At 48.6% G+C, this 27,500-nt stretch overlaps 1 protein-coding gene across 1 annotated transcript in view; it reads left to right on the top strand.

The window, feature by feature from the left end:
• Positions 1–24,971, top strand: part of LOC129701388 (E3 ubiquitin-protein ligase SH3RF2-like) — a 26,229-nt gene extending 1,258 nt beyond the window's left edge. Inside the window, exons 2-6 of the mRNA XM_055642526.1 lie at positions 3,893–4,282; positions 13,870–14,139; positions 16,707–16,802; positions 24,269–24,802; positions 24,951–24,971. Of these exons, the coding sequence (XP_055498501.1) occupies positions 3,908–4,282; positions 13,870–14,139; positions 16,707–16,802; positions 24,269–24,802; positions 24,951–24,971 (1,296 nt within the window). The 5' untranslated portion in view covers positions 3,893–3,907. The remainder of the gene's footprint in view (positions 1–3,892; positions 4,283–13,869; positions 14,140–16,706; positions 16,803–24,268; positions 24,803–24,950) is intronic.
• Positions 24,972–27,500: the final 2,529 nt, after the last annotated feature.

Genomic DNA, 27,500 nt, shown 5'->3' with positions numbered 1-27,500 from the left:
ACACACATGACCTTATAGAACGGGGTTAGGAGGGAGAGATAGATCAGCCATGATTGAATGGCGGAGCTGACTAGATGGGCTGAATGGCCTAATTCTGCTCCTATCACTTATGAGCTGATGCATCTGGATCTTTGCAGTTCACAGGGTTCAAGGTGAGAGATGTGGGATTGGTGCTGGGATTGCAGTTACCTTTCTGCTCAGTGCAACAACTGTGCCCCAAGCACAGTCCGATGTTGCTCCTTGGTGCTGACTCTTGTCGTGTGAGCGGTTTTGGGCCCCGTATCAGAGGAAGGATGTGCCGGCTCTGGAGAGGGTCCAGAGGAGGTTTACAAGAATGATCCCAGGAATGAGTGGGTTAACCTATGATGAGCGTTTGTCGGCACTGGGCCTGTACTCGCTGGAGTTTAGAAGGATGAGAGGGGATCTCATTGAAATGTACAGAATAGTGAAGGACTTGGATGGAGTGGATGTGGAGAGGATGTTTCCACTAGTGGGAGAGTCTAGGACCAGAGGGCACAGCCTCAGAATTAAAGGATGTTCCTTTAGGAAGGAGAAGAGGAGGAATTTATTTAGCCAGTGGGCGGTGAATCTGTGGAATTCATTGCCACAGACGGTGATGGAGGCCACAAGTCAGTGGGTATTTTTAAGGCAGAGATAGATTGATTCTTGATTAGTGCGGGTGTCAGGGGTTATGGGGAGAAGGGGGTTAGGAGAGATAGATCAGCCATGATTGAATGGCGGAGTAGACTTGATGGGCCGAATGGTCTAATTCTGTTCCTATCACTAATGACTGTATGACTGACCAGTGGCAGTATCTCCACTGACAGGGGCAGTCACACGGGCCTTAAACCCCACGACCTTCTATAGCAGGGGAGGCCAAGGCTAATGGAATAATGGACATGGTACCAGAAATAGAGTGTGGAAACAGGCCCTCCGGCCCAACTTGCCCATGATGGCCAACATGCCCCATCTCCACTAGTCCCACCTGCCTGTGTTTAGCCCATATCCCTCCACACCTGTCCTATCCATGTACCTGTCCAAATGTGTCTTCAATATTGTGATTAGGAAGGAACTGCAAGTGCTGGAAAAATCGAAAGTAGACAAAAAATGCTGGAGAAACTCAGACTGTGGAAGGGTCTCGACCCGAAACGTCACCTACTCCTTTTCTCCACAGATGCTGCCTGACCCGCTGAGTTTCTTCAGCATTTTTGTCTACTTTAAATATTGCGATGCCTCAACTACCTCCTAGAAACATAAAAACATAGAAATTAGGTGCAGGAGTAGGCCATTCGGCCCTTCGAGCCTGCACCGCCATTCAATATGATCATGGCTGATCATCCAACTCAGTATCCCGTACCTGCCTTCTCTCCATACCCTCTGATCCCCTTAGCCACAAGGGCCACATCTAACTCCGTCTTAAATGCAGCCAATGAACTGGCCTCGACTACCCTCTGTGGCAGAGAGTTCCAGAGATTCACCACTCTCTGTGTGAAAAAAGTTCTTCTCATCTCCTTATATTCTTAAGCTGTAACCCTTTGTCCTGGACTTCCCCAACATCGGGAGCAATCTTCCTGCATCTAGTCTGTCCAACCCCTTAAGAATTTTGTACGTTTCTATAAGACCCCCTCTCAATCTCCTAAATTCTAGAGAGCATAAACCAAGTCTATCCAGTCTTTCTTCATAAGACAGTCCTGACATCCCAGGAATCAGTCTGGTGAACCTTCTCTGCACTCCCTCTATGGTAATAATGTCCTTCCTCAGATTTGGAGACCAAAACTGTACGCAATACTCCAGGTGTGGTCTCACCAAGACACCTCCTCCGGCAGCTCGTTCCACACACCCACAACCCTCCGTGTAAAAAAAAAAGTTACCCCTCAGTTTCCTATTCAATCTTTCCCCCCTCACAAACCTCCCTCAGCAGGATCAGAGATCAACAGCATCCTGACCACACCACCACCCCCACCATATCACTATACTGGCTACCTAGTATTATGGTTATTAATTAATTATATTTGAGATGATTATATATTATCCGTGTTTAATTACGTTAATGGATCTATCAGACAGCAGCAAGTAAGAATTTCATTGTTCTGTGGGAACTGCCTGGCCAGCCAGCAGCATCTCCAGACACAAGGAATTGCAGAGACTGGTTTACCAAACAAACACACAGAGTGCTGGAGTAACTCAACCGGTTGGTTCCATCTCTGAGAACATTGGTGAGTTTGAGGAAGGGTCCCAACCCGATCATCCATGTTCTCCACAGATGCTGCCTGACCCGCTGAGTTACTCCAGCACTCTGTGAAACGTCACCTATCCATGTTCTCCATAGATGCTGCCTGACCCGCTGAGTTACTCCAGCACTCTGTGAAACGTCACCTATCCATGTTCTCCACAGATGCTGCCTGACCCGCTGAGTTACTCCAGCACTCTGTGACACGTCACCTATCCTTGTTCTCCACAGATGCTGCCTGACCCGCTGAGTTATGGTGCAGCAGCATCTATGGAGCGAAGGAAATAGGCAACGTTTCGGGCCGAAACCCTTCTGGAAATAGGCAACGTTTCAGGCCGAAACCCGGAAGGGTTTTTCGACCCGAAACGTTACCTATTTCCTTAGCTCCATAGATGCTGCTGCACCCGCTGAGTTACTCCAGCACTCTGTGAAACGTCACCTATCCATGTTCTCCACAGATGCTGCCTGACCCGCTGAGTTACTCCAGCACTCTGTGTCTTTTTATGTAAACCAGTACCTGCAGTTGCTTGTACCTTTCATTGTTCTGTGACCACTACATATGGCAGTTCAATGCTCTTGCCTAGAGTGACACAATGTGGAAACAGGCCCTTCGGCCCAACTTGCCCACACCGGCCAACAATGTCCCAGCTACACTTGTCCCACCTGCCCACGTTTGGCCCATATCCCTCCAAACCTGTCCTATCCATGTACCAGTCAAAGGTAGACAAAAGTGCTGGAGTAACTCAGCGGGTGCAGCAGCATCTATGGAGCGAAGGAAATAGGCAACGTTTCGGGCCGAATCCCCTCTTCAGACGTGCATCTGCCTAACTTTTTTTTTAACGTTGGGATTATCCCTGCCTCAACTACCTCCTCTGACAGCTTGTTCCATACACCCACCACCCTCTGTGTGAAAAAGGTTGCCCTTCAGATTCCTATTAAATCTTTCCCCCTTCACAGTGAACCTGTGTCCTCTGGTCTTTGTTTCAGCTACTGTGGGCAAGAGATTCTGTGCATCTACCAATCTATTCCTCTTATGATTTTGTACATCACTATAAGATCACCCCCTCATCCTCCTGCGCTCCATGGAATAGAGACATAGAAACATAGAAATTAGGTGCAGAAGTAGGCCATTCGGCCCTTCGAGCCTGCACCGCCATTCAATATGATCATGGCTGATCATCCAACTCAGTATCCCGTACCTGCCTTCTCTCCATACCCTCTGATCCCCTTAGCCACAAGGGCCACATCTAACGCCCTCTTAAATATAGCCAATGAACTGGCCTCGACTACCCTCTGCGGCAGAGAGTTCCAGAGACTCACCACTCTCTGTGTGAAAAAAGTTCTTCTCATCTCGAGACCCCAGCCTGCTCAACCTCTCCCTATAGCTCACACCCTCTAGTCCTGGCAACATCCTCGTGAATCTTCTCTGCCAACACCTTCTCTGCCTTCCATCACAGTGAGGAGGAGATTCACTGATGGATGTTTGTGTACATTGTGTTGGTGTGTGTCTTGGTCCTTTTCTTGTATGACTGCAGAAACCAAATTTTGTTTGAACTTCATTTGAGGTTCAAATGGCAAATATTATCTTTGCTCTAACATGGTGAATCGCCTCTGGGCTGGGTGGTATATTGACGCTAATGCTTGCTGCTGTTTGATGTACAGGGTGGCTGTGCTTTGATGCGATGGTGGACTGGCAGTAGAATGGATGACCTGGCCTTACTGGACCTGCTGGAATGCCCAGTGTGTTTTGAGCGCCTGGACGGCACTGCCAAGGTGTTGCCGTGCCAACACACCTTCTGCAAGCCGTGCCTGCAGCAGATCTCCCACTCACATAAGGAGGTTCGTTGCCCAGAGTGCCGGAGCCCTGTAACTGGCAGCATCGATGACTTGCCCGTCAACCTGCTGCTGGTGCGTCTGCTCGATGGCATCAGGTACGGGCAGACTAACGCCAGGGTCACCCACCAGCCTCCCGCCGACCAACACTCAGAGCCGGTGAAGTCACGCAGCAGTCTGGTGAAGACCCTCTCTCCTGCCCACAGCCCCCTGGAGCAGGTAAGCACTCAGCAGCTGAACGCAAGCAGGCAGAGCTCAGTTTATCACCTGGTTCTTGTTACAGTGTGTGGCCATCGTCTCCCTAAATATTCCTGACGTCGTTCTAAATATCCGGCTGCATTTATAGACATTAGACAATAGGTGCAGGAGTAGAGGCCATTCGGCCCTTCGAGCCAGCACCGCCATTCAATGTGATCATGGCTGATCATCCCCAATCAGTACCCCGTTCCTGCCTTCTCCCCATATCCCCTGACTCCGCTATCTTTAAGAGCCCTATCTAGCTCTCTCTTGAATGTATCCAGAGAACCGGCCTCCACCGCCCTCTGAGGCAGAGAATTCCACAGACTCACAACTCTCAGGGTGAAAAAAAAATTCTTCATCTCCGTTCTAAATGGCTTAACCCTAATTCATAAACTGTGGCCCCTGGTTCTGGACTCCCCCAACATCAGGAACATGTTCTCTGCCTCTAGTGTGTCCAAACCCTTAATAATCTTATATGTTTCAATAAGATGCCCTCTCATCCTTCTAAACCCCAGGGTATACACGCCCATCCACTCCATTCTATCCACATTTGACAGTCCCACCATCCCAGGATACCTGTATCATTGTGTAGAGGGCACCTTATGGTGGTGGAGCTCACCTGTACCATTATGGTGGAGCTCACCTCTATTCTATTTAGTTGCAGGTGTGGTGGCCAGGTGTGTTAACGCACAACCTTCTCACACCTACACCTGGCATCAGATTGGGATTGCCCAAAAGCAACAAAAATCTCAATAGATTCAGATTCAATGGAGTAAACACAGCCATCGTGTCCTTGTCCGAGGCATGGGCTCCCATGTTCTGACTGAAAGCTCATCAAATATGTTGGTGAAATGCTCTTCACTGACGTACGCTCCCCATCCACAATATCTTATGGAATTGAACCCGACTCGACTGTGACCATCGGGACTAATCAAGGATTGATCTTTAGAGTGAAGAACTTGATGTAAGAGATCTGACTGTAGCACCAGGCAACTGAGATCCACCATACACCAGATCACTTCTAATGTCGTTAAATATCACATGGTGATTTGGATGATTTATTTTAAATAATATCTGCCGCTGAGCCGGACTCGGCCAGATTACAATTGGCATCTCAGAGGGGGGTGAATTAGATGAGGGGTGATCTTATAGAGGTGAATAAAATCATGAGAGGAATAGATCGGGGAGACACACAAAGTCTCTTGCCCAGAGTAAGTGAATCGAGGACCGGAGGCATGGGTTTAAGGTGATAGAAACATAGAAACATAGAAATTAGGTGCAGGAGGAGGCCATTCGGCCCTTCGAGCCTGCACCGCCATTCAATATGATCATGGCTGATCATCCAACTCAGTATCCCGTACCTGCCTTCTCTCCATACCCCCTGATCCCCTTAGCCACAAGGGCCACATCTAACTCCCTCTTAAATATAGCCAATGAACTGGCCTCGACTACCCTCTGTGGCAGAGAATTCCTGAGATTCACCACTCTCTGTGTGAAAAAAGTTCTTCTCATCTCGGTTTTAAAGGATTTTCCCTTTATCCTTAAGCTGTGACCCCTTGTCCTGGACTTCCCCAACATCGGGAACAATCTTCCTGCATCTAGCCTGTCCAACCCCTTAAGAATTTTGTAAGTTTCTATAAGATCCCCTCTCAATCTCCTAAATTCTAGAGAGTATAAACCAAGTCTATCCAGTCTTTCTTCATAAGACAGTCCTGACATCCCAGGAATCAGTCTGGTGAACCTTCTCTGCACTCCCTCTATGGCAAGGGGAAACTATGGATGGGGAAAAGATTTAATAGGAATCTGAGGGGCAACTTTTACACACAAAGGGTGGTGGGTGTATGGAACGAGCTGCCAGAGGAGGTAGTTGAGGCTAGGAATATCCTTGCGTTTAAGAAACAGTTAGACAGGTACATGGATAGACGGGTTTAGAGGGATATGGGCCAAACGCAGGCAGGTGGGGCTAGTGTAGATGGGACATGTTGGTTGCTGTGGGAAAGTTGGGCCAAAGGGCCTGTTTCCACATTGTGAGACTCTATGAGATGCAAGGAACTGCGGATGCTGGCTTACAGAAAAAGGCACAATGTGCTGGAGTACCTCCGCGGGTCAGGCAGCATCTGGGGAGAACATGGATAGGTGACGTTGCACAGAGTGCTGGAGTAACTCAGCGGGTCAGGCAGCATCTGTGGAGAACATGGATAGGTGACGTTTCACAGAGTGCTGGAGTAACTCAGCAGGTCGGGCAGCATCTGTGGAGAACATGGATAGGTGACGTTTCACAGAGTGCTGGAGTAACTCAGCGGGTGCAGCAGCATCTATGGAGCTAAGGAAATAGGTAACGTTTCGGGTCGAAACCCTTCCGGGTTTCGGCCCGAAACGTTGCCTATTTCCAGAAGGGTTTCGGCCCGAAACGTTGCCTATTTCCTTAGCTCCATAGATGCTGCTGCACCATAACTCAGCGGGTCAGGCAGCATCTGTGGAGAACAAGGATAGGTGACGTTTCACAGAGTGCTGAAGTAACTCAGCGGGTCAGGCAGCATCTGTGGAGAACAAGGATAGGTGACGTTTCACAGAGTGCTGGAGTAACTCAGCGGGTCAGGCAGCATCTGTGGAGAACAAGGATAGGTGACGTTTCACAGAGTGCTGGAGTAACTCAGCGGGTCAGGCAGCATCTGTGGAGAACATGGATAGGTGACGTTTCGGGTCGAGACCCTTCTGCAGATTGAGCCTGAAGGACTCAGTCTGAAGAAGGGACTCGACCTAAAACGTTACCCGTTCCTTCTCTCCAGAGATGCTGCCTGACCCGCTGAGTTACTCCAGCTTTTTGAGAGCATTCCCTGTTTTGTTTTTTAATTCAGATTTCCAGCAGATTTTTGACCTGTGTTTGCAATGCAATGCTGTTGGTGATCCCATCAGCCCCACTGAAACCCCCCCTTTCCCCCCCCCCCCCCCCCCCCCCCCCCCCCCCCCCCCCCTCACACACACACACATCAGTGCAGTCCAGTGTGTGTGCCATGCCACTCTGACTCTGCCACCCTCTGTAAGACCAACATTATTCTGTACGCTGCACCATGCGAGAGCTTTGCGGTAGAATCTGGCGATATTCCTCTTGTGTTGCCTAGGTAACTGGATGTGAGGATTGTACTGTAGGCAGCTTGAGTCTAATGAGCATCCAGTGTATTTGCTGCCTGGAGCTGGTGAGCTGAGCATCCACTCTACTCTGCCACACCGCATCACCAGGCACAGACCCTGCAATTACTCACTCCAGCTAACTAACACTTTGCCCCCCAAATAAACCATTCATTTTATTACAATAGGTGCAGGAGGAGGCCATTCAGCCCTTCGAGCTAGCACCGCCATTCAATGTGATCATGGCTGATCATCCCCAATCAGTATCCCGTTCCTGCCTTCTCCCCATATCCCCTGACTCCGCTATTTTTAAGAACCCTATCTAGCTCTCTCTTGAAACTATACAGAGAAACGGCCTCCACCGCCCTCTGAGGCAGAGAATTCCACAGACTCACCACTCTCTGTGTGAAAAGGTGTTTCCTCGTCTCCGTTCTAAATGGCCGACCCCTTATTCTTAAACTGTGGCCCCTGGTTCTGGACTCCCCCAACATAGGCAACATGTTTCCTGCCTCTAGCGTGTCCAAACCCTTAATAATCTTATATGTTTCAATAAGATCCACTCTCATCCTTCTAAACTCCAGAGTGTACAAGCCCAGCCGCTCCATTCTCTCAGCATATGACAGTCCCGCCATCCCGGGGATTAACCTTCATGAGAGATTTAAAGACACAGCACAGAAACAGGCCCTTCGGCCCACCCTGTCCGTGCTGTCCAGCGATCACCCCATACACTAGCTATATCCGACACGTTACAATTTACAGAAGCCAAATTAACCTATAAATCTGTACGTCTTTGGAGTGTGGGAGGAATCTAGGGCACCCGGAGAAAACCCACGCGGTCACAGGGGGAATGTGCAAACTCCGTCCAGACAGCACCCGTAGACAGGATGGAATCTGGGTCTCTGGCGCTGTGAGGCAGCAACTCTACCGCTGCACGTGTCCACTGTTGGATGAGTGGACAACAGGGGCAGTTGGATTGCAGCGTTGGTCTGGAGGCAGGGTCGGAGATTGCTGCATGTTACAGTGTCATGTGTGTGAGTGTTTGCAGGAGACACCGTGTGTAATGATGTTGCCTGTAATGAAGGTCTGGGCTGTGGGGAGAAGTCGGGCAGACTCGGACTATATTCCAGAGCGCAGGAGGATGAGGGGTGATCTGATAGAGGTGTATACGATCATGAGGGGGGTGGAGACTGAATGTAGAGCCTTTTACCCAGAGTAACAACCAGGGGACAGGGGTGAGGGGGAAATATTTAACAGGCACCTGAGGGGTATCTTCTACACACAGAGGGTGGTGGGTGAAGGGAACCAGATGCCAGAGGAGCTGAGGCAGCTACTAATACAACATTGACAAGACACTTGGATAGGACAGGTTTAGAGGTATCTGGGCCAAATGCAGGCAGCTGGCACAAGTGTAGATTGGGCATGTTGGTTGGCATGGGCTAGTTGGCCTGAAGGGCCTGTTTCTGCACTGTGTGACTGTGAGATGGATCTTGGATTGAGGGGGTACATGTTTCCCATGACGCACCAGCCTTGGCCATTTGTCACATTGGGCACGAGATACTTGCCGTTAGTATCGCCAGTGACAGGGAGACTGTCGGGGCAAGGGCACTGTTGACAATTCACAATGTGGAGACTTCCTGGCACTGCCGTTGATGAGCTGCCTGCACTGGTGTGTGTGTGATGTTGTCAGAGCCGGGGGGGGCTGTGGCTGTGGAGCGTTACGGCAATGATCAGCATGAGTGTAGGTGGAGCAGGGAGTCACAAGGGAGACTGACGGCAGCTTCACACAACATGATACAACCTGCAGCTAAATAGAACGGACTAGCTTTGTTCAGCATCATTGTAGGAGAACCAGGCATGATGTGGGCGTGAGATGTCACCATGTCTATGTCCATGGGAGGTGTTTAGAAGGATGAGGGACCGCATCGACAGAATAGTGAACGTCCTGGATGGAGTGGATGTGGAGAGGATGTATCCACTAAACATAGAAACATAGAAATTAGGTGCAGGAGTAGAGGCCATTCGGCCCTTCGAGCCTGCACCATTCGCCATTCAATATGATCATGGCTGATCATCCAACTCAGTATCCCGTACCTGCCTTCTCTCCATACCCCCTGATCCCCTTAGCCACAAGGGCCACATCTAACTCCCTCTTAAATATAGCCAATGAACTGTGGCCTCAACTACCCTCTGCGGCAGAGAGTTCCAGAGATTCACCACTCTCTGCGTGAAAAAAGTTCTTCTCATCTCGGTTTTAAAGGATTTCCCCCTTATCCTTAAGCTGTGACCCCTTGTCCTGGACTTCCCTAACATCGGGAGCAATCTTCCTGCATCTAGCCTGTCCAACCTCTTAAGAATTTTGTAAGTTTCTATAAGATCCCCTCTCAATCTCCTAAATTCTAAAGAGTATAAACCAAGTCTATCCAGTCTTTCTTCATAAGACAGTCCTGACATCCCAGGAATCAGTCTGGTGAACCTTCTCTGCACTCCCTCTATGGCAATAATGTCCTTCCTCAGATTTGGAGACCAAAACTGTATGCAATAGTAGGAGAGTCTAGGACTAGAGGGCACAGCCTCAGAAGTAAAGGATGTTCTTTAGGAAGGAGATGAGGAGGAACTTCTTTAGTCAGAGTGTGGTACATCTGTCAAATTCGTTGCCACAGAATTTTTAAAGCAGAGATAGATAGATTCTTGATTAGTGCGGGTGTCAGGGGTTATGGGGAGAAGGCAGGAGAATGGGGTTAGGAGAGAGAGATAGATCAGCCATGGCGGAGTAGACTTGATGGGCCGAATGGCCTCATTCTGCTCCTATTACTTGTGTTCAAAGTTTATGTTCATAAATGATAGGAGCAGAATTAGGCCATTCGGCCCATCACGTCTACTCTGCCATTCAATCATGGCTGATCTATCTCTCCCTCCTAACCCCATTCTCCTGCCTTCTCCCCATAACCCCTGACACCCGTACAAATCAAGAATCTATCTATCTCTGCCTTAAAATATCCACTGACTCTGTGACAAAGAAATCTTAAATGCTGACAGACACAGAGTGCTGGAGTAACTCAGCGGGTCAGGCAGCATCTGTGGAGAACATGGATAGGTGACGTTTCACAGAGTGCTGGAGTAGCTCAGCGGGTGCAGCAGCATCTATGGAGCTAAGGAAATAGGTAACGTTTCGGGTCGAAACCCTTCCGGGTTTCGGCCCAAAACGTTGCCTATTTCCAGAAGGGTTTCGGCTCGAAACGTTGCCTATTTCCTTCGCTCCATAGATGCTGCTGCACCATAACTCAGCGAGCCAGGCAGCATCTATGGAGAACATGGATAGGTGACGTTTCACAGAGTGCTGGAGTAACTCAGCGGGTCAGGCAGCATCTGTGGAGAACATGGATAGGTGACGTTTCACAGAGTGCTGGAGTAACTCAGCGGGCCAGGCAGCATCTGTGGAGAACATGGATAGGTGACGTTTCACAGAGTGCTGGAGTAACTCAGCGGGTCAGGCAGCATCTGTGGAGAGCAACATTTGATCAGAGGGTTCTCTGGAAATGAAACCCTTCAGATCAGCAACATAGCGCAGTTGTCAGAGCGGGCGGGAGTCTATGCCAGTACAGAACTGTGCAGCAAGCAGCCACATAGTTAGCCCACATCACCCCCGCATTGCTGGCAGCTGGAGAACTTGTTTGTACTAAATATTTTCATGGCTGCAAGGATAAAGATTTCATTGTGAGCGGTATTACTGGGACAGAACACCATTAGTCTATTATTGTGGCTGTGAACAGTACCTGCCATTCTCTGCTGAAATAAAGACTGTTTAATGAATGATGGATGTAAATAAGCCCACAGTCTCAATACCACTCTCAGAATAGATGGGTTTAGACTCAGTTCCTTCAGCTATCCGGCTGCTCCAGTTTCCTCCCACTCCCCAAAGACGTGTGTGTTTGTAGAATCATTTCCAGGGGACTCATATTCTGAAATAGTGATAATCAGAGTGTAAAGGCCCTGTCCCACTTACGTGTCCTTGGCATGCAAATTACACGAGCTTGTCGTCGCGTTGAGGCACACACACGGGCACCGTTTGGCCGCGCGGGGCCAGTCCCACTGGGAAGCGTGGAGGGGTGTGTAGTTGTGCGCAGTAGCGGGAATCAGTAGCGGACAAAATCTTCACGTGCCAGCGGCCTGTCGCGTAACTGACGGCCAAAGTGGGACAGGCCCAAGACCCTGGCACGACGCAACGTCTCACCTCCAACAGCAGCAGAAGCAGGCAAACCATCGCCGAGCTCGGCCTGGGGCTCATGGCCGTTGCAGTCCGGATCCGCCCCCACTTCTACTCCCAGACCGGGGCCAAGTTTTAAATTTCCGGGTCTACGTCCGTGCCTGCCTGTCCCTGGAGAGGGAACACACAGTGTCCATGGGGACCGTGGAGGCCTTCCGTGAATGCTGTTCGCCGTTGGAGGTCGAGTGTTTTGTAGATAAAGTTGACGTTATATTAATTTGATGATCGTTTGTTTGTAAACTGTCAACATAGGCAGCCTTTGATTGTGTTAATACATGTAAATGTTTATTTTTATTTTTTTAATAAAAGTAGTTTCATATAAATTAAAAAAAAAAAAAAAAAAAAAAGAGCGGGGCCTAGGAAATTGAAGATGGACACAAAATGCAGGAGTAACTCAGCGGGACCGGCAGCATCTCTGGAGAGAAGCAATGGGTGACGTTTCGGGTCGAGACCCTTCTTCAGACATCACCCTGCTGGCCCGCTGAGTTCCTCCATCTTGTGTCTAATCAGAATACAACGCAACGTTCTGGAGGTGACAGTAACCTGGCTAACTAGTGGGTGGCATGGTGGCGCAGAGGTGGAGTTACTGCCTTACAGCGCCAGAGACCCGGGTTCGATCCTGACTACGGGCGCTCGGCTGTATGGAGTTTGTACGTTCACCCCGTGGCCTGCGTGGGTTTTCTCCGGGATCTCTGGCATTGGCTTGGTATAATTGTAAATCGTCCCTAGTGTGTGTGTGTAGGATAGTGAATGTGTGCAGGGATCGCTGGTCGCATGGACTCGGTGGGCCGAAGGGCCTGTTTCCCATGCTGTATCTCTAAACTAAACTAAACTGGCTAAATATGCAATAATCAATAATACAATGAATTAATAACCATAATAGTACAGAAACCAGCACTCTGTGAAACGTCACCTATCCATGTTCTCCACAGATGCTGCCTGACCCGCTGAGTTACTCCAGCACTCTGTGAAACGTCACCTATCCATGTTCTCCACAGATGCTGCCTGACCCACTGAGTTACTCCAGCACACTGTGAAACGTCACCTATCCATGTTCTCCACAGATGCTGCCTGACCCGCTGAGTTATGGTGCAGCAGCATCTATGGAGCGAAGGAAATAGGCAACGTTTCGGGCCGAAACCCTTCTGGAAATAGGCAACGTTTCGGGCCGAAACCCGGAAGGGTTTCGACCCGAAACGTTACCTATTTCCTTAGCTCCATAGATGCTGCTGCACCCGCTGAGTTACTCCAACACTCTGTGTCTATCCACCTATCAGTTGCTTCTTCTCTGCACTCCTGCCATGAATGACATATTTCCTACATCAGGGAGCACAAAGCTGAACTCTGTCTCCCAGAGAGGTTTACAATGCATTATAAGGATAGGAGAACATAGTTAATGACAGGAGAAAATTAAAGCCATTCGGCCCATCAAGTCTACTCCGCCATTCAATCATGGCTGATCTATCTCTCCCTCTCAACCCCATTCTCCTGCCTTCTCCCCTTCTCAAACTCTGACAGCTTGACTAATCGAGAATCTATCTATCTCTGCCTTAAAAATATCCACTGACTTGGCCTCCACAAGAATTATACATCGTGCTCTATGGATTATACAAAGACCGTTGGCTCTCCAGTGGTGTCTAGTGGGGAGTGGATAGAATCAATAGACAATAGATAATAGGTGCAGGAGTAGGCCATTCGGCCCTTTGAGCCAGCACCGCCATTCAATGTGATCATGGCTGATCATCCCCAATCACAGTCATGGAGTGATACAGTGTGGAAACAGGCCCTTCGGCCCAACTTGCCCACACCGGCCAACTGGCCCCTTCTACACTAGTCCCACCTGCCTGCGCTTGGTCCATATCCCTCCAAACCTGTCCTATCCACATGCCTGTCCAACTGTTCCTCAAATGTCGGGGTGGTCCCAGCCTCAACTACCTCCTCTGGCAGCTTGTCCCATACACCCACCGCCCTCTGTGTGAAAAAGTTACCCCTCAGATTCCTATTAAATCTTTTCCCCTTCACATTGAACCAGTGTCCTCTGGTCCTTGATTCCCCTACTCTGGGCAAGAGACTGTGTCCGTATGATCTTATACACCTCTCTATGATCAGTATCAGTGACGTGGCAATGCTTTTGACACTGCGTTGAGTGAACCTGTGTTATATTTGGCTTTAGGTGCCTTGTGCAAGAGCCCTGTACACATACAGTGGGCAGAAACCAGGAGATCTCAGCTTCAGCAAGGGCGACCTCATCCTGCTCCGTCAGCAGGTGGATGAGAACTGGTTCTACGGAGAGATTAGCGGAGCGTGTGGGATCTTCCCTCTCGGCTTTGTCCACGTCATCCATCACCTACCCCAGCTGCCCCCGCTATGCAAAGCCCTCTATGACTTCACTCTCCAAGAGACAGAGCAGCCGGCCATCAAGAACGTCCTTCCCTTCGTCAAGGTAAGACACGGCAAGCTGAACTCTGCATGTTGGTGACGGTGCTGGCTCGAAGGGCCAAATGGCCTACTCCTGTACCTGTTGTCCATTGTCTAAAGCTCAACAATATCCCAACATCATCCCAGTCTTCAGAATTATAAACAGGCCAGAGTTGTAGCTGAGACATGGGGAAAACTTGGTCAGGTGGAATGACGAGTATTGGGGATCAGGCTATGCTACAGCTACCTGGCGTTTGTTTATCCAATGTACTCAATAGACAATAGATGTAGGTGTGGGCCATTCAGCCATTCTCTCAGCATATGACAGTCCCGCCATCCTGGGAATTAACCTTGTAAACCTACGCTGCACTCCCTCAATAGCAAGAATGTCCTTCCTCAAATTAGAGGACCAGAACTGCACACAATACTCCAGGTGTGGTCTCACTAGGGCCCTGTACAACTGCAGAAGGACCTCTTTGCTCTTATACTCAACTCCTCTTGTTATGAAGGCCAACATGCCATTGGCTTTCTTCACCGCTTCATGTTAGCTGGAGCCTGAGACCAACGGTCGGTGTGTGTTCAGAGACTAGAGTCATTCAGAGGAAAGTACACTGGGATTTGATAGCTTGTCACACACAGGCACGTCTCGTACCAGTGAGAGTGTGTGACAATAGTGTGTGGCACGGTGGCACAGCGGTAGAGTTGCTGCCTCACAGCGCCAGAGACCCGGGTTCCATCCTGACCACGGCTGCTGTCTATGCGGAGTTTGTACGTTCTCCCCGTGACCAGGTGGGTTTCCTCCAGGTGCTCTGGTTTCCTTCCACATCCCAAATACGTACAGTTTGTAGGTTGATTGGCTCCTGTTAATAGTCCCTAAAGTGTAGAATCGAACTTGTGTACGGGGTGATCACTGGTCAGCAGGGACTTGATGGGCCGAAGGGCCTGTTCCCATGCTGTATCTCTAAACTAAACTACAATGCACTTGTGTATTTCCCAAAGTGACTGTGTGGTCACCTGGATGCAGACATCACTATCTCTATCCACCTTGTATTGAGGAAGGGATCACTTTGCTATGGATTCACCGCAGATCACATTGGGTAAGAACTGAGGAGATTCTGGAACCTGGTTCGTTTCGATGAAAACTTATGAATGTTCCCCCTGTAACCACGTGGGTTTTCTCTGGGTGCCCTGGTCTCCTCCCACATTCGAAAAACACACAGGATCACATTAATTGGCTTCTGTAAATTGTCCCTAGTGTGTTGGATAGACTAGTGTACGGAGTTTCCACGCTGTGTCTCTAGTCTAAAGCTGACGGTTTCGGTCGAGACCCTTCTTCAGACTGAAACGTCACCTATCCATGTTCTCCACAGATGCTGCCTGACCCGCTGAGTTACTCCAGCACTCTGTGAAACGTCACCTATCCATGTTCTCCACAGATGCTGCTGCACTCGCTGAGTTACTCCAGCACTCTGTGAAACGTCACCTATCCATGTTCTCCACAGATGCTGCCTGACCTGCTGAGTTACTCCAGCACTCTGTGAAACGTCACCTATCCATGTTCTCCACAGATGCTGCCTGACCTGCTGAGTTACTCCAGCACTCTGTGAAACGTCACCTATCCATATTCTCCACAGATGCTGCCTGACCCGCTGAGTTACTCCAGCACTCTGTGAAACGTCACCTATCCATGTTCTCCACAGATGCTGCCTGACCTGCTGAGTTACTCCAGCACTCTGTGAAACGTCACCTATCCATGTTCTCCACAGATGCTGCCTGACCCACTCAATTATGGTGCAGCAGCATCTATGTAGCTAAGGAAATAGGCAACGTTTCGGGCCGAAATCCTTCTGGAAATAGGCAACGTTTCGGGCCGAAACCCGGAAGGGTTTCGACCCGAAACGTTACCTATTTCCTTAGCTCCATAGATGCTGCTGCACCCGCTGAGTTACTCCAGCACTCTGTGAAACGTCACCCATTCCTTCTCTCCACAGATGCTGCCTGACCCGCTGAGTTACTCCAGCACTCTGTGAAACGTCACCTATCCATGTTCTCCACAGATGCTGCCTGACCCGCTGAGTTACTCCAGCACTCTGTGAAACGTCACCTATCCATGTTCTCCACAGATGCTGCCTGACCCGCTGAGTTACTCCAGCACTCTGTGAAACGTCACCTATCCATGCTCTCCACAGATGCTGCCTGACCCGCTGAGTTACTCCAGCACTCTGTGAAACATCACCTATCCATGTTCTCCACAGATGCTGCCTGACCCACTGAGTTACTCCAGCACTCTGTGTTTTGTTCTCCATCTTTGGGGTAAACCAGCACCTTCAGTTCCTTGTTCTAACATGATGGTTCCAACAGGATATTTGAAGGAAGCATTTAGTCTGTGGCAGGCGGATGAGCCACAGCTGCTTTGGAGACAATGGGCATTTACAGTAACATTGTCCGTGATGTCTGACACTGACCAAGATGATGGACGAGTCATGAGATGTATTTGTGCTTCATACAGACGCCATGGACAGATCGACACGCCAACGGCCAACACATCAACACTCCATGGGAGTTTAACATCCATTAAATTGTCTCTTTCAGAACAATATCTTAAAAGTAATCCGGAGAGTTGATGAGAATTGGGCAGAGGGCAAACTCGGAGAACGAGTAGGAATATTCCCAATTTCATTTGTTGAGGTAAGTGTGACTGTACATTCACATGTAACGTTTACATAGAAACATAGAAATTAGGTGCAGGAGTAGAGCCATTCGGCCCTTCGAGCCTGCACCATTCGCCATTCAATATGATCATGGCTGATCATCCAACTCAGTATCCCGTACCTGCCTTCTCTCCATCCCCCCTGATCCCTTTAGCCACAAGGGCCACATCTAACTCCCTCTTAAATATAGCCAATGAACTGGCCTCGACTACCCTCTGTGGCAGAGAGTTCCAGAGATTCATCACTCTCTGTGTGTGAAAAAAGTTCTTCTCATCTCGGTTTTAAAGGATTTCCCCCTTATCCTTAAGCTGTGATCCCTTGTCCTGGACTTCCCCAACATCGGGAACAATCTTCCTGCATCTAGCCTGTCCAACCCCTCAAGAATTTTGTAAGTTTCTATAAGATCCCTCCTCAATCGCCTAAATTCTGGAGAGTATAAACCAAGTCTATCCAGTCTTTCTTCATAAGACAGTCCTGACATCCCAGGAATCAGTCTGGTGAACCTTCTCTGCACTCCCTCTATGGCAATAATGTCCTTCCTCAGATTTGGAGACCAAAACCAAAAACTTGTTTATAACTCGTTCGGTGATTAGTCCAGGAATGTGAATTTCATTTAACGTCGAGACAACTGCAAGAATATTGGTTTCAATACCGGAAGGGATTGCTACTTGATTAATAACAATAATAATATACTTTATATTAATAATAATAATATTCAACTTATTTCAGACTCAAGGCCCAGATAAAAGACGACATTACATAGAATAAATTGCATATACAAACACCATAACATACATATAAAAGCTGAGTAAATTATATACAAAACACAACACATGGTTTAAATCCAGAATAAAAAGAAAGATAATAATAATAATAATAATACATTTTATTTGTGGGCGCCTTTCAAAAGTCTCAAGGACACCTTACAGAATTTAACAAGAGTAAAATAAATAATAAAGACATCACCAATACACAAATTAAAGACAGAATTCGATCCAAAGACAAAAAAAAAATCAAAATCCCAATGTCAAGAGAGAGCAGCGGCAGCTAAACCGTGCCAGCGTCCACTCTCCCTTCCGATCAATGTCCTACAACGAGACAGCGATACCAGTGTCTCCACAACTGGGATTGGTCGTGCGTTGTGCTAAACTTTATCTTTGACAAGGCCAAAATAATTACATTTTTAGTCATTTATCCTGCAAATGAAGTTATAAATATGATTTCTTAGGAGAGCTTCTAAAGTACTGACTCCTGCAGCCACAAACATGTTACTAGCACTACACCATCTAGGTTTCCTTAGCAGTGTTCTCATGGCAGCGTTATATGCCACCTTTAGTCTCTGCATATTTGTCTTTCCATAGTTTGACCACAGGTGCGCAGTGTAGAGTGGTGTGCAGTATGCTCTAAATAGCGACATCTTCACCACATCTGTACACGCACCAAATTTACACAAGAGAATATTCGCCTGTACATACAGCATGCGTCGTTGCCTATAAATATCCTCATCATCTGTCATTTGTTCTGTAATAATATGCCCTAGATATTTTATCTTATTAAAGACACTAAGATTATTGTCAGACAATTTAAAATCAGGACATTTTAGACATTTGTCCTCTTTGGTTCTACAGACCATAACAGCACTCTTACTAGCATTATATTTAATATCATGTTCCACACCATACACAGAACATATAGTAAGGAGCTGCTGGAGACCAGCGCTAGATGGACTAAAGACCACAAGGTCATCTGCATATATAATATGGTTCACTAAAATATTACCAATCACGCACCCAGTGTTACAGGCTTTCAATTGTTTAGACAGATCATCAATATATAGATTAAAAAGGACTGGGGACAAAATTCCCCCTTGTCTAACACCATTGCTAACCCCAAATGGGGCTGAGACCCTATTGCCCCATTTTATTTGCATAGTCTGGTGGGCATACCAGTAGGCCAGAATTCTCACAATGTATTCAGGCACCCCTCTTTGACTCATTTTACCAAACAGCTTTCTGTGATTAACACGGTCAAAGGCTTTGGAAGCATCAATAAAGCACATAAGGATTGAAGAGTTGTTGCCTCTATATTTGTTTACAATCTCCTTTAGGGCATATATGCATAAGTCAGTGCCATGTTTAGCTTTAAAACCAAACTGGTTATCTGTGGAGTTAACAAACTCATTTATTCTAACCAGCAGAACTCTTTCTAAAACGTTTGACAATATGCTGGCTAAAGCCATGGGCCTGTAATTATTTAGGCTGCCTACTTTACCAGCTTTGTCCTTAATGACCGGCACTAACAGGACAGACAACATTGAGTCTGGCAACAAGCCATGAATCATAAAGCCAGTAAAACAAATAGCAAGGAGAGGAGCTATCCACATACTCGCATACTTAAAATATTCAGCAGAAATATGATTCAAGCCGGCTGTCAGGGGTTACGGGGAGAAGGCAGGAGAATGGGTTTGGGAGGGAGAGATAGATCAGCCATGATTGAATGACAAAGACTTGATGGGCCGAATGGCCTAATTCTGCCCACAGAATGTATTAAATCATATTGTGGTTCTTTGCAACATTATAACATTCAGAATTCATGACTTTCACAATGTACGTTGCTTGTGGCCAATTGCAGCCGGTCTCACGAGCAGATTCATCTTTAGAAACATAAAAAATAGCAGGAGTAGGCCATTCGGCCCTTCGAGCCAGCACCATTCCTATATGATCATGGTTGATCATCTAACATCTGTACCCTGTTCCTGCTTCTCCCCATAACCCATGATTCCTTTAGCCCTAAGAGCTGAACCTAACTCTCTCTTGAAAACATCCAGTGAATTGGCCTCCACTGCCTTCTGTGGCAGAGAATTCCACAGATTCACAACTCTCTGGGTGAAAACGTTTTTCCTCATCTCAGTCCTAAATGACCGTCCCCTTATTCTTAAACTGTGTGTGACCCCTGGTTCTGGACTCCCCCAACATCTGCACTAATTTAAATTTCCAGAACACCCCAGAAGAAACTGAAGAACACATTTTAATTTGTCTTGAACTATTTATCAGCCTGATCTCACAATTATGGAGTTACAGGTTTCCCAGGCTAACTTTTCTAAATTCATCTTTTATATGAAACACCAAGTGCCGGAGGAACTCAGCGGGTCGGGTAGCATTTGTATAGGGATTGGGCAGTTAACACGGTGGCCCAGCGATAGAGTTGCTGCCTCACAGCGCCAGAGACCCGGGTTCAATTCCGACTACGGGTGCTGTCTGTATGGAGTTTGTACGTTCTCCCCGTGACCTGCGTGTTTTCTCAGAGATCTTCGGTTTCCTCCCACACTCTAAAGACGTGCAGGGTTTGTAGGTTAATTGACTGGGTAAATGAGAAATTGCCCCAGGTGTGTATGGGATAGTGTTAGTGTGCCTGGTGGGCCGAAGGGCCTGTTTCTGCGCTGTATCTCTAAACTAAACAAAGTTGGGGTTGGGACACTTCTTCAGACAGATGGGAGGGGGGCTGGGATAGAGGGAAGGGGGTGAGGGTGGGGGATAAGTCCAGTAACTAATGGGTGGATACAGGTTTGTCCTGTAGTCAAACACTGATGTAGAAATCACATTTCCAACCCCATATTTTGATGCTGGCAGCCATCTCAGCTGCTTCAGTCTTGAAGATGACAACCTCTGTGTTATTGACTCTTGTAGAATGAATAAAACCATCACGGCACTAAAACTGCGGACAGAGCAAGTTAAACGAGGGAATAACATCCTAGGTTATTGTCACCCACAAGCCGTGCAAAGAGCAGACTTTACCCGCAGATGTTTGGGGGAAAGATGCGAGAACAGCAACAGAATAGAAATGTTGATGAGTTTTGTAGATTTGTGATTGTTGACTCTCTCTCTCATAGAAACATAGACAATAGGTGCAGGAGTAGAGGCCATTCGGCCCTTCGAGCCTGCACCGCCATTCAATATGATCATGGCTGATCATCCAACTCAGTATCCCGTACCTGCCTTCTCTCCATACCCCCTGATCCCACACGGGCCACATCTAACTCCCTCTTCAATATAGCCAATGAACTGTGTGGCCTCAACTACCTTCTGTGGCAGAGAATTCCACAGATTCACCACTCTCTGTGTAAATAATGATTTTCTCATCTTGGTCCTAAAAGATTTTCCTCTTATCCTTAAACTGTGACCCTTTGTTCTGGACTTCCCCAACATCGGGAATAATCTTCCTGCATCTAGCCTGTCCAACCCCTTAAGAGCTTTGTAAGTTTCTATAAGATCCCCCCTCAATCTTCTAAATTCTAGCGAGTACAAGCCGAGTCTATCCAGACTTTCTTCATATGAAAGTCCTGCCATCCCAGGAATCAGTCTGGTGAACCGTCTCTGTACTCCCTCTATGGCAAGAATGTCTTTCCTCAGATTAGGAGATCAAAACTGTACGCAATACTCCAGGTGTGGTCTCACGAAGACCCTGTACAACTGCAGTAGAACCTCCCTGCTCTTATACTCAAATCTTTTTGCTATGAATGTTTACATATCATTTGCTTTCTTCACTGCCTGCTGCACCTGCATGCCTACTTTCAATGACTGGTGTACCATGACACCCAGGTCTCGTTGCATCTCCCCTTTTCCTAATCGGCCACCATTCAGATAAGTCTACTTTCCTGTTTTTGCCACCAAAGTGGATAACCTCACATTTATCCACATTATACTGCATCTGCCAAACATTTGCCCACTCACCCAACTTATCCAAGTCACCTTGCAGTCTCCTAGCATCCTCCTCACACCTAACACTGCCCCCCAGCTTCGTGTCATCGGCAAACTTGGAGATGTTGCATTCAATTCCCTCATCCAGATCATTAATATATATTGTAAATAGCTGGGGTCCCAGCACTGAGCCTTGCGGTACCCCACTAGTCACTGCCTGCCATTGTGAAAAGGACCCGTTTACTCCTACTCTTTGCTTCCTGTCTGCCAGCCAGTTCTCTATCCACATCAATACTGAACCCCCAATACCGTGTGCTTTAAGTTTGTATACTAATCTCTTGTGTGGGACCTTGTCGAAAGCCTTCTGAAAGTCCAGATACACCACATCCACTGGTCCTCCCCTATCCACGCTACTAGTTACATCCTCGAAAAATTCTATAAGATTCGTCAGACATGATTTACCTTTCATAAATCCATGCTGACTTTGTCCAATGATTTCACCACTTTCCAAATGTGCTGCTATCCCATCTTTAATAACTGACTCTAGCAGTTTCCCCACTACCGATGTTAGACTAACTGGTCTGTAATTCCCCATTTTCTCTCTCCCTCCCTTCTTAAAAAGTGGGGTTACATTAGCTACCCACCAAACCTCAGGAACTACTCCAGAATCTAAAGAGTTTTGAAAGATTATTACTAATGCATCCACTATTTCTGGAGCTACTTCCTTCAGTACTCTGGGATGCAGCCTATCTGGCCCTGGGGATTTATCGGCCTTTAATCCATTCAATTTACCCAACACCACTTCCCGGCTAACCTGGATTTCACTCAATTCCTCCAACTCCTTTGACCCGCAGTCCCCTGCTATTTCCGGCAGATTATTTATGTCTTCCTTAGTGAAGACGGAACCAAAGTAGTTATTCAATTGGTCTGCCATGTCCTTGTTCCCCATGATCAACTCACCTGTTTCTGACTGCAAGGGACCTACATTTGTTTTAACTAATCTTTTTCTCTTCACATATCTATAAAAACGTTTGTAGTCAGTTTTTATGTTCCCTGCCAGTTTCCTTTCATAATCTATTTTCCCATTCCTAATTAAGCCCTTTGTCCTCCTCTGCTGGACTCTGAATTTCTCCCAGTCCCCTGGTAGGCTGCTTTTTCTGGCTAATTTGTATGCTTCATCTTTTGTTTTGATACTATCCCTGATTTCTCTTGTTATCCACGGATGTACTACCTTCCCTGATTTATTCTTTTGCCAAACTGGGATGAACAATTGTTGTAGTTCATCCATGCAGTCTTTAAATGCCTTCCATTGCATATCCACCGTCAACCCTTTTAGAATCAATTGCCAGTCTATCTTGGGCAATTCACGTCCCATACTGTCAATGTTACCTTTCTTTAAGTTCAGGACCCTTGTTTCTGAATTAACAATGTCACTCTCCATCCTAATGAAGAACTCAACCATATTATGGTCACTCTTGCCCAAGGGGGCACGTACAACAAGACTGCTAACTAACCCTTCCTCATTACTCAATACCCAGTCTAGAATAGCCTGCTCTCTTGTTGGTTCCTCTACATGTTGGTTTAGAAAACTATCCCGCATACATTCCAAGAAATCCTCTTCCTCAGCACCCCTGCCAATTTGATTCACCCAATCTATATGTAGATTGAAGTCACCCATTATAACTGTTTTACCTTTGTCGCACGCATTTCTAATTACCTGTTTGATGCCATCCCCAACTTCACGACTACTGTTAGGTGGCCTGTACACAACACCCACCAGCGTTTTCTGCCCCTTAGTGTTTCGCAGCTCTACCCATACCGATTCCACATCCTCAAAGCTAATGTCCTTCCTTTCCATTGGGTTAATCTGCTCTCTAACCAGCAACGCTACCCCACCTCCTTTCCCTTTCTGTCTATTCCTCCTGAATATTGAATATCCCTGGATGTTCAGCTCCCAGCCTTGGTCACCCTGGAGCCATGTCTCCGTGATCCCAACTATATCATAGTCATTAATATCTATCTGCACATTCAACTCATCCACCTTATTACAAATGCTCCTTGCATTGAGACACAAAGCCTTCAGGCTTGTTTTTACAACATTCTTACCCCTTATACTATTATGTTGAGAAGTGGCCCTTTTTGATTTTTGCCCTGGTTTTGTCTGCCTGCCACTTTTACTTTTCACCTTGCTACCTATTGCTTCTACCCTCATTTTACACCCCCCTGCCCCTCTGCTCTTGCACCCATCCCCCTGCCACATTAGTTTAAATCCTCCCCGACAGCACTAGCAAACACTCCCCCAAGGACATTGATCTCTCTCTGTACTAACAGCTCTTTGTCTACAGAAACAACACTGTACAAATATAACCCTAATGTCACTTTCATTTTACTGACTGACTGACTGGCTGTGTGTGCGTGTGTGCGTGTGTGCGTGTGTGCGCGTGTGTGTGTGCGCATGTGTGTGTGTGTGCGCGTGTGTGTGTGTGTGTGTGTGCGCGTGTGTGTGTGCGTGTGTGCGTGCGTGTGTGTGTGCGCGTGTGTGTGCGCGTGTGTGTGTGTGTGCGCGTGTGTGTGTGTGTGTGTGTGTGCGTGTGTGTGTGCGCGTGTGTGTGTGCGCGTGTGCGTGTGTGCGCGTGTGTGTGCGCGTGTGTGTGCGCGTGTGTGTGCGCGTGTGTGTGTGTGCGTGTGTGTGTGCGCGTGTGTGTGTGTCCTCACTGATGGACTTCTCTTCTGCTCTCCTCTGCAGATGAATTCCACAGCAAAACAGTTACTATCAGTGAAGAGAGTCGACGTGAAAAGTGTTCAAAGCCACAGCAGTCCCACGGTGGGGAATCCCCGCTTGTCACTGACACACGCAGAGACGGGGAATCCCCGCTTGTCACTGACACACACAGAGACAGCGGGGAATCCCCGCTTGTCACTGACACACACAGAGACGGGGAATCCCCGCTTGTCACTGACACACGCAGAGACGGGGAATCCCCGCTTGTCACTGACACACGTAGAGACGGGGAAGCCCCGCTTGTCACTGACAGACACGGGGAATCCCAGCTTGTCACTGACACACGCAGAGACGGGGAATCCCCGCTTGTCACTGACAGACACGGGGAATCCCCGCTTGTCACTGACACACACAGAGACGGGGAATCCCCGCTTGTCACTGACACACACAGAGACGGGGAATCCCCGCTTGTCACTGACACACACAGAGACAGCGGGGAATCCCCGCGTGGAGCTGACACACGCAGAGACGGGGAATCCCCACGTGTCACTGACACACGTACAGACGGGGAATCCCCGCTTGTCACTGACGCACACAGAGACGGGGAATCCCCACATGACACTGACACACGCAGAGACAGGGAATCCCCGCGTGTCACTGACACATGTACAGACGGGGAATCCCCGCTTGTCACTGACGCACACAGAGACGGGGAATCCCCACATGACACTGACACACGCAGAGACAGGGAACCCCCACGTGTCACTGACACATGTACAGACGGGGAAACCCCCGCGTGTCACTGACACACGTACAGACGGGGAATCCCCGCTTGTCACTGACACACACAAAGACGGGGAAGACGGATTCCAAAGAGAGCCGTTGCCACGCCAACGCTGTAAACACGCTGACCAGGATGTGCCAGCCACCTCCTTCCCGCCGGTCTCTACACATCAGTCTGCCCGTGCTCATCAGCTCCAGCAACCCAGCCGTGCTGGCACAGATCACCGAGAGAAGGGCAGCGCCAACTCAGGTACCGACCCCCTCATCACCCGCCCTGCACCAACTCGGGTACCGACCCCCTCATCACCCACCCTGGCCCCTGGACACACGGCCAAGGTGGCTTGGCACCTGGTGGGGTCGATGTGGAGAGGATGTTTCCACCAGTGGGAGAGTCTAGGACTAGAGGGCACAGCCTCAGAATTAAAGGATGTTCCTTTACGAAGGCGATGAGGAGGAATTTCTTTAGTCCGAGGGTGGTGAATCTGTGGGATTCATTGCCACAGACGGCTGTGGAGGCCACAAGTCAGTGGATATATTTAAGGCAGAGATAGATAGATTCTTGATTAATACGGGCGGGTGTCAGGGGTTATGGGGAGAAGGCAGGAGAATGGGGTTAGGAGGGAGAGATAGATCAGCCATGATTGAATGGCGGAGCAGACTTGATGGGCTGAATGGCCTAATTCTGCTCCTATTCCTTATGCCCTTGTATCGAGACCCAAACAATGTCATTCAAAGTCCACACCCGATTCGAGCAGTGTCAGGCAGCATCTGTGGAAGGAATTGGACAGGTGGCTTGTTGGGTTAGGACCCTTCTTCAGTCTGATGGAGTAGGGGCGGAGGAAGCTCCCTTCCCCCCCCCCCCCCCCCTCGCGTACGTACAGGTGTGAATACCTGCTGGGTGGCGGGACTGTCGTATGCTGAGAGAATGGAGCGGCTGGGCTTGTACACTCTGGAGTTTAGAAGGATGAGTGGGAAACCTATTGAAAGAATATTGAGGGTTTGGACACGCTAGAGGCAGGAAACATGTTCCCGATGTTGGGGGAGTCCAGAACCAGGGGCCACAGTTTAAGAATAAGGGGTAAGCCATTTAGAACGGAGATGAGGAAACACTTTTTCTCACAGAGAGTTGTGAGTTTGTGGAATTCTCTGCCTCAGAGGGCGGTGGAGGCCGGTTCTCTGGGTACTTTCAAGAGAGAGCTAGATAGGGCTCTTAAAGATAGCGGAGTCAGGGGAGAAGGCAGGAACGGGGTACTGATTGGGGTTGATCAGCCATGATCATATTGAATGGCGGTGCTGGCTCGAAGGGCCGAATTGCCTACTCCTGCACCTATGGTCTGATACTTGCTTTCCCTTTGCAGATGCTGCATGGCATGTTAGAAGCTGGTGTGTCTGCTCCAGGCACCAGGACCAGCAGCTCACAGTATCACCCGGAGATGGGTCACCCCAGGACACAGGCAGCCAGGTACGTTGCAGTGTTTGACAGCGCCGGGCCTGTACAGAATAGTGAAAGGCCTGGATAGAATGGTAGAGTAGACTTGATGGGCCGAATGGCCTCATTCTGCTCCTGTCACTTATGACCTTATGAGAAGTCTGCGGACAATGTCTCAGCCAACCAACCTCATTTGTCCACAGACACGACATGGAACTGCAGATGCTGGAATCTAGAGCAAAGCAATAGTGCTGGAGGAACTCAGCGGGTCAGGCAGCATCTCTGGAGAAAAGGAATTAATTCTAAATGCTGGAGTCTGAAGAAGGGTCTCGACCCGAAACATTGCCCATTCATTCTCTCCACAGATGGTGCCTGTCCCGCTGAATTACTCCAGCAATTTTTGTCATCTCCACAGATGCTGCCTGACCCACTGAGTTACTCCAGCACTGTGCTTCTATCACTGTTCATATCATGGGGTTGTAAGTGGAATATGAGGAGCTGTTCCTCCAGTTTGTGTGTGAGACGCAGCGGGGAGAGCCACTGCCTCAGCACCAGAAAGCCGGGTTCAATCCTTGCCTCGGGTGCTGCCTTTGTGGAGTTTGCACGTTCTCCCTGTGACCCTGTGTGTTTCCTCCGGGTGCTCTGGTTTCCTCCCACATCTCCAAGGCGTGCATGTGGGCCCGTGTGGTGAAGCGTGTGGTGTAGCGTGTGGACCGTGTGGTGAAGCGTGTGGGCCTGTGTGGTGAAGCGTGTGGTGAAGCGTGTGGGCCTGTGTGGTGAAGCGTGTGGTGAAGCGTGTGGGCCCGTGTGGGGAAGCGTGTGGGCCCGTGTGGTGAAGCGTGTGGGCCGTGTGGTGAAGCGTGTGGGCCCGTGTGGTGAAGCGTGTGGGCCCGTGTGGTGAAGCGTGTGGGCCCGTGTGGTGAAGCGTGTGGGGCCCGTGTGGTGAAGCGTGTGGGCCGTGTGGTGAAGCGTGTGGTGAAGCGTGTGGGCCCGTGTGGTGAAGCGTGTGGGGCCGTGTGGTGAAGCGTGTGGGCCGTGTGGTGA

Source organism: Leucoraja erinacea, chromosome 11 (assembly GCF_028641065.1).
Source record: "Leucoraja erinacea ecotype New England chromosome 11, Leri_hhj_1, whole genome shotgun sequence".
Classification (NCBI taxonomy): domain Eukaryota; kingdom Metazoa; phylum Chordata; class Chondrichthyes; order Rajiformes; family Rajidae; genus Leucoraja; species Leucoraja erinaceus.
Note: the sequence above shows the minus strand (reverse complement) of the source record. Positions and strands in the feature narration are given on the sequence as shown.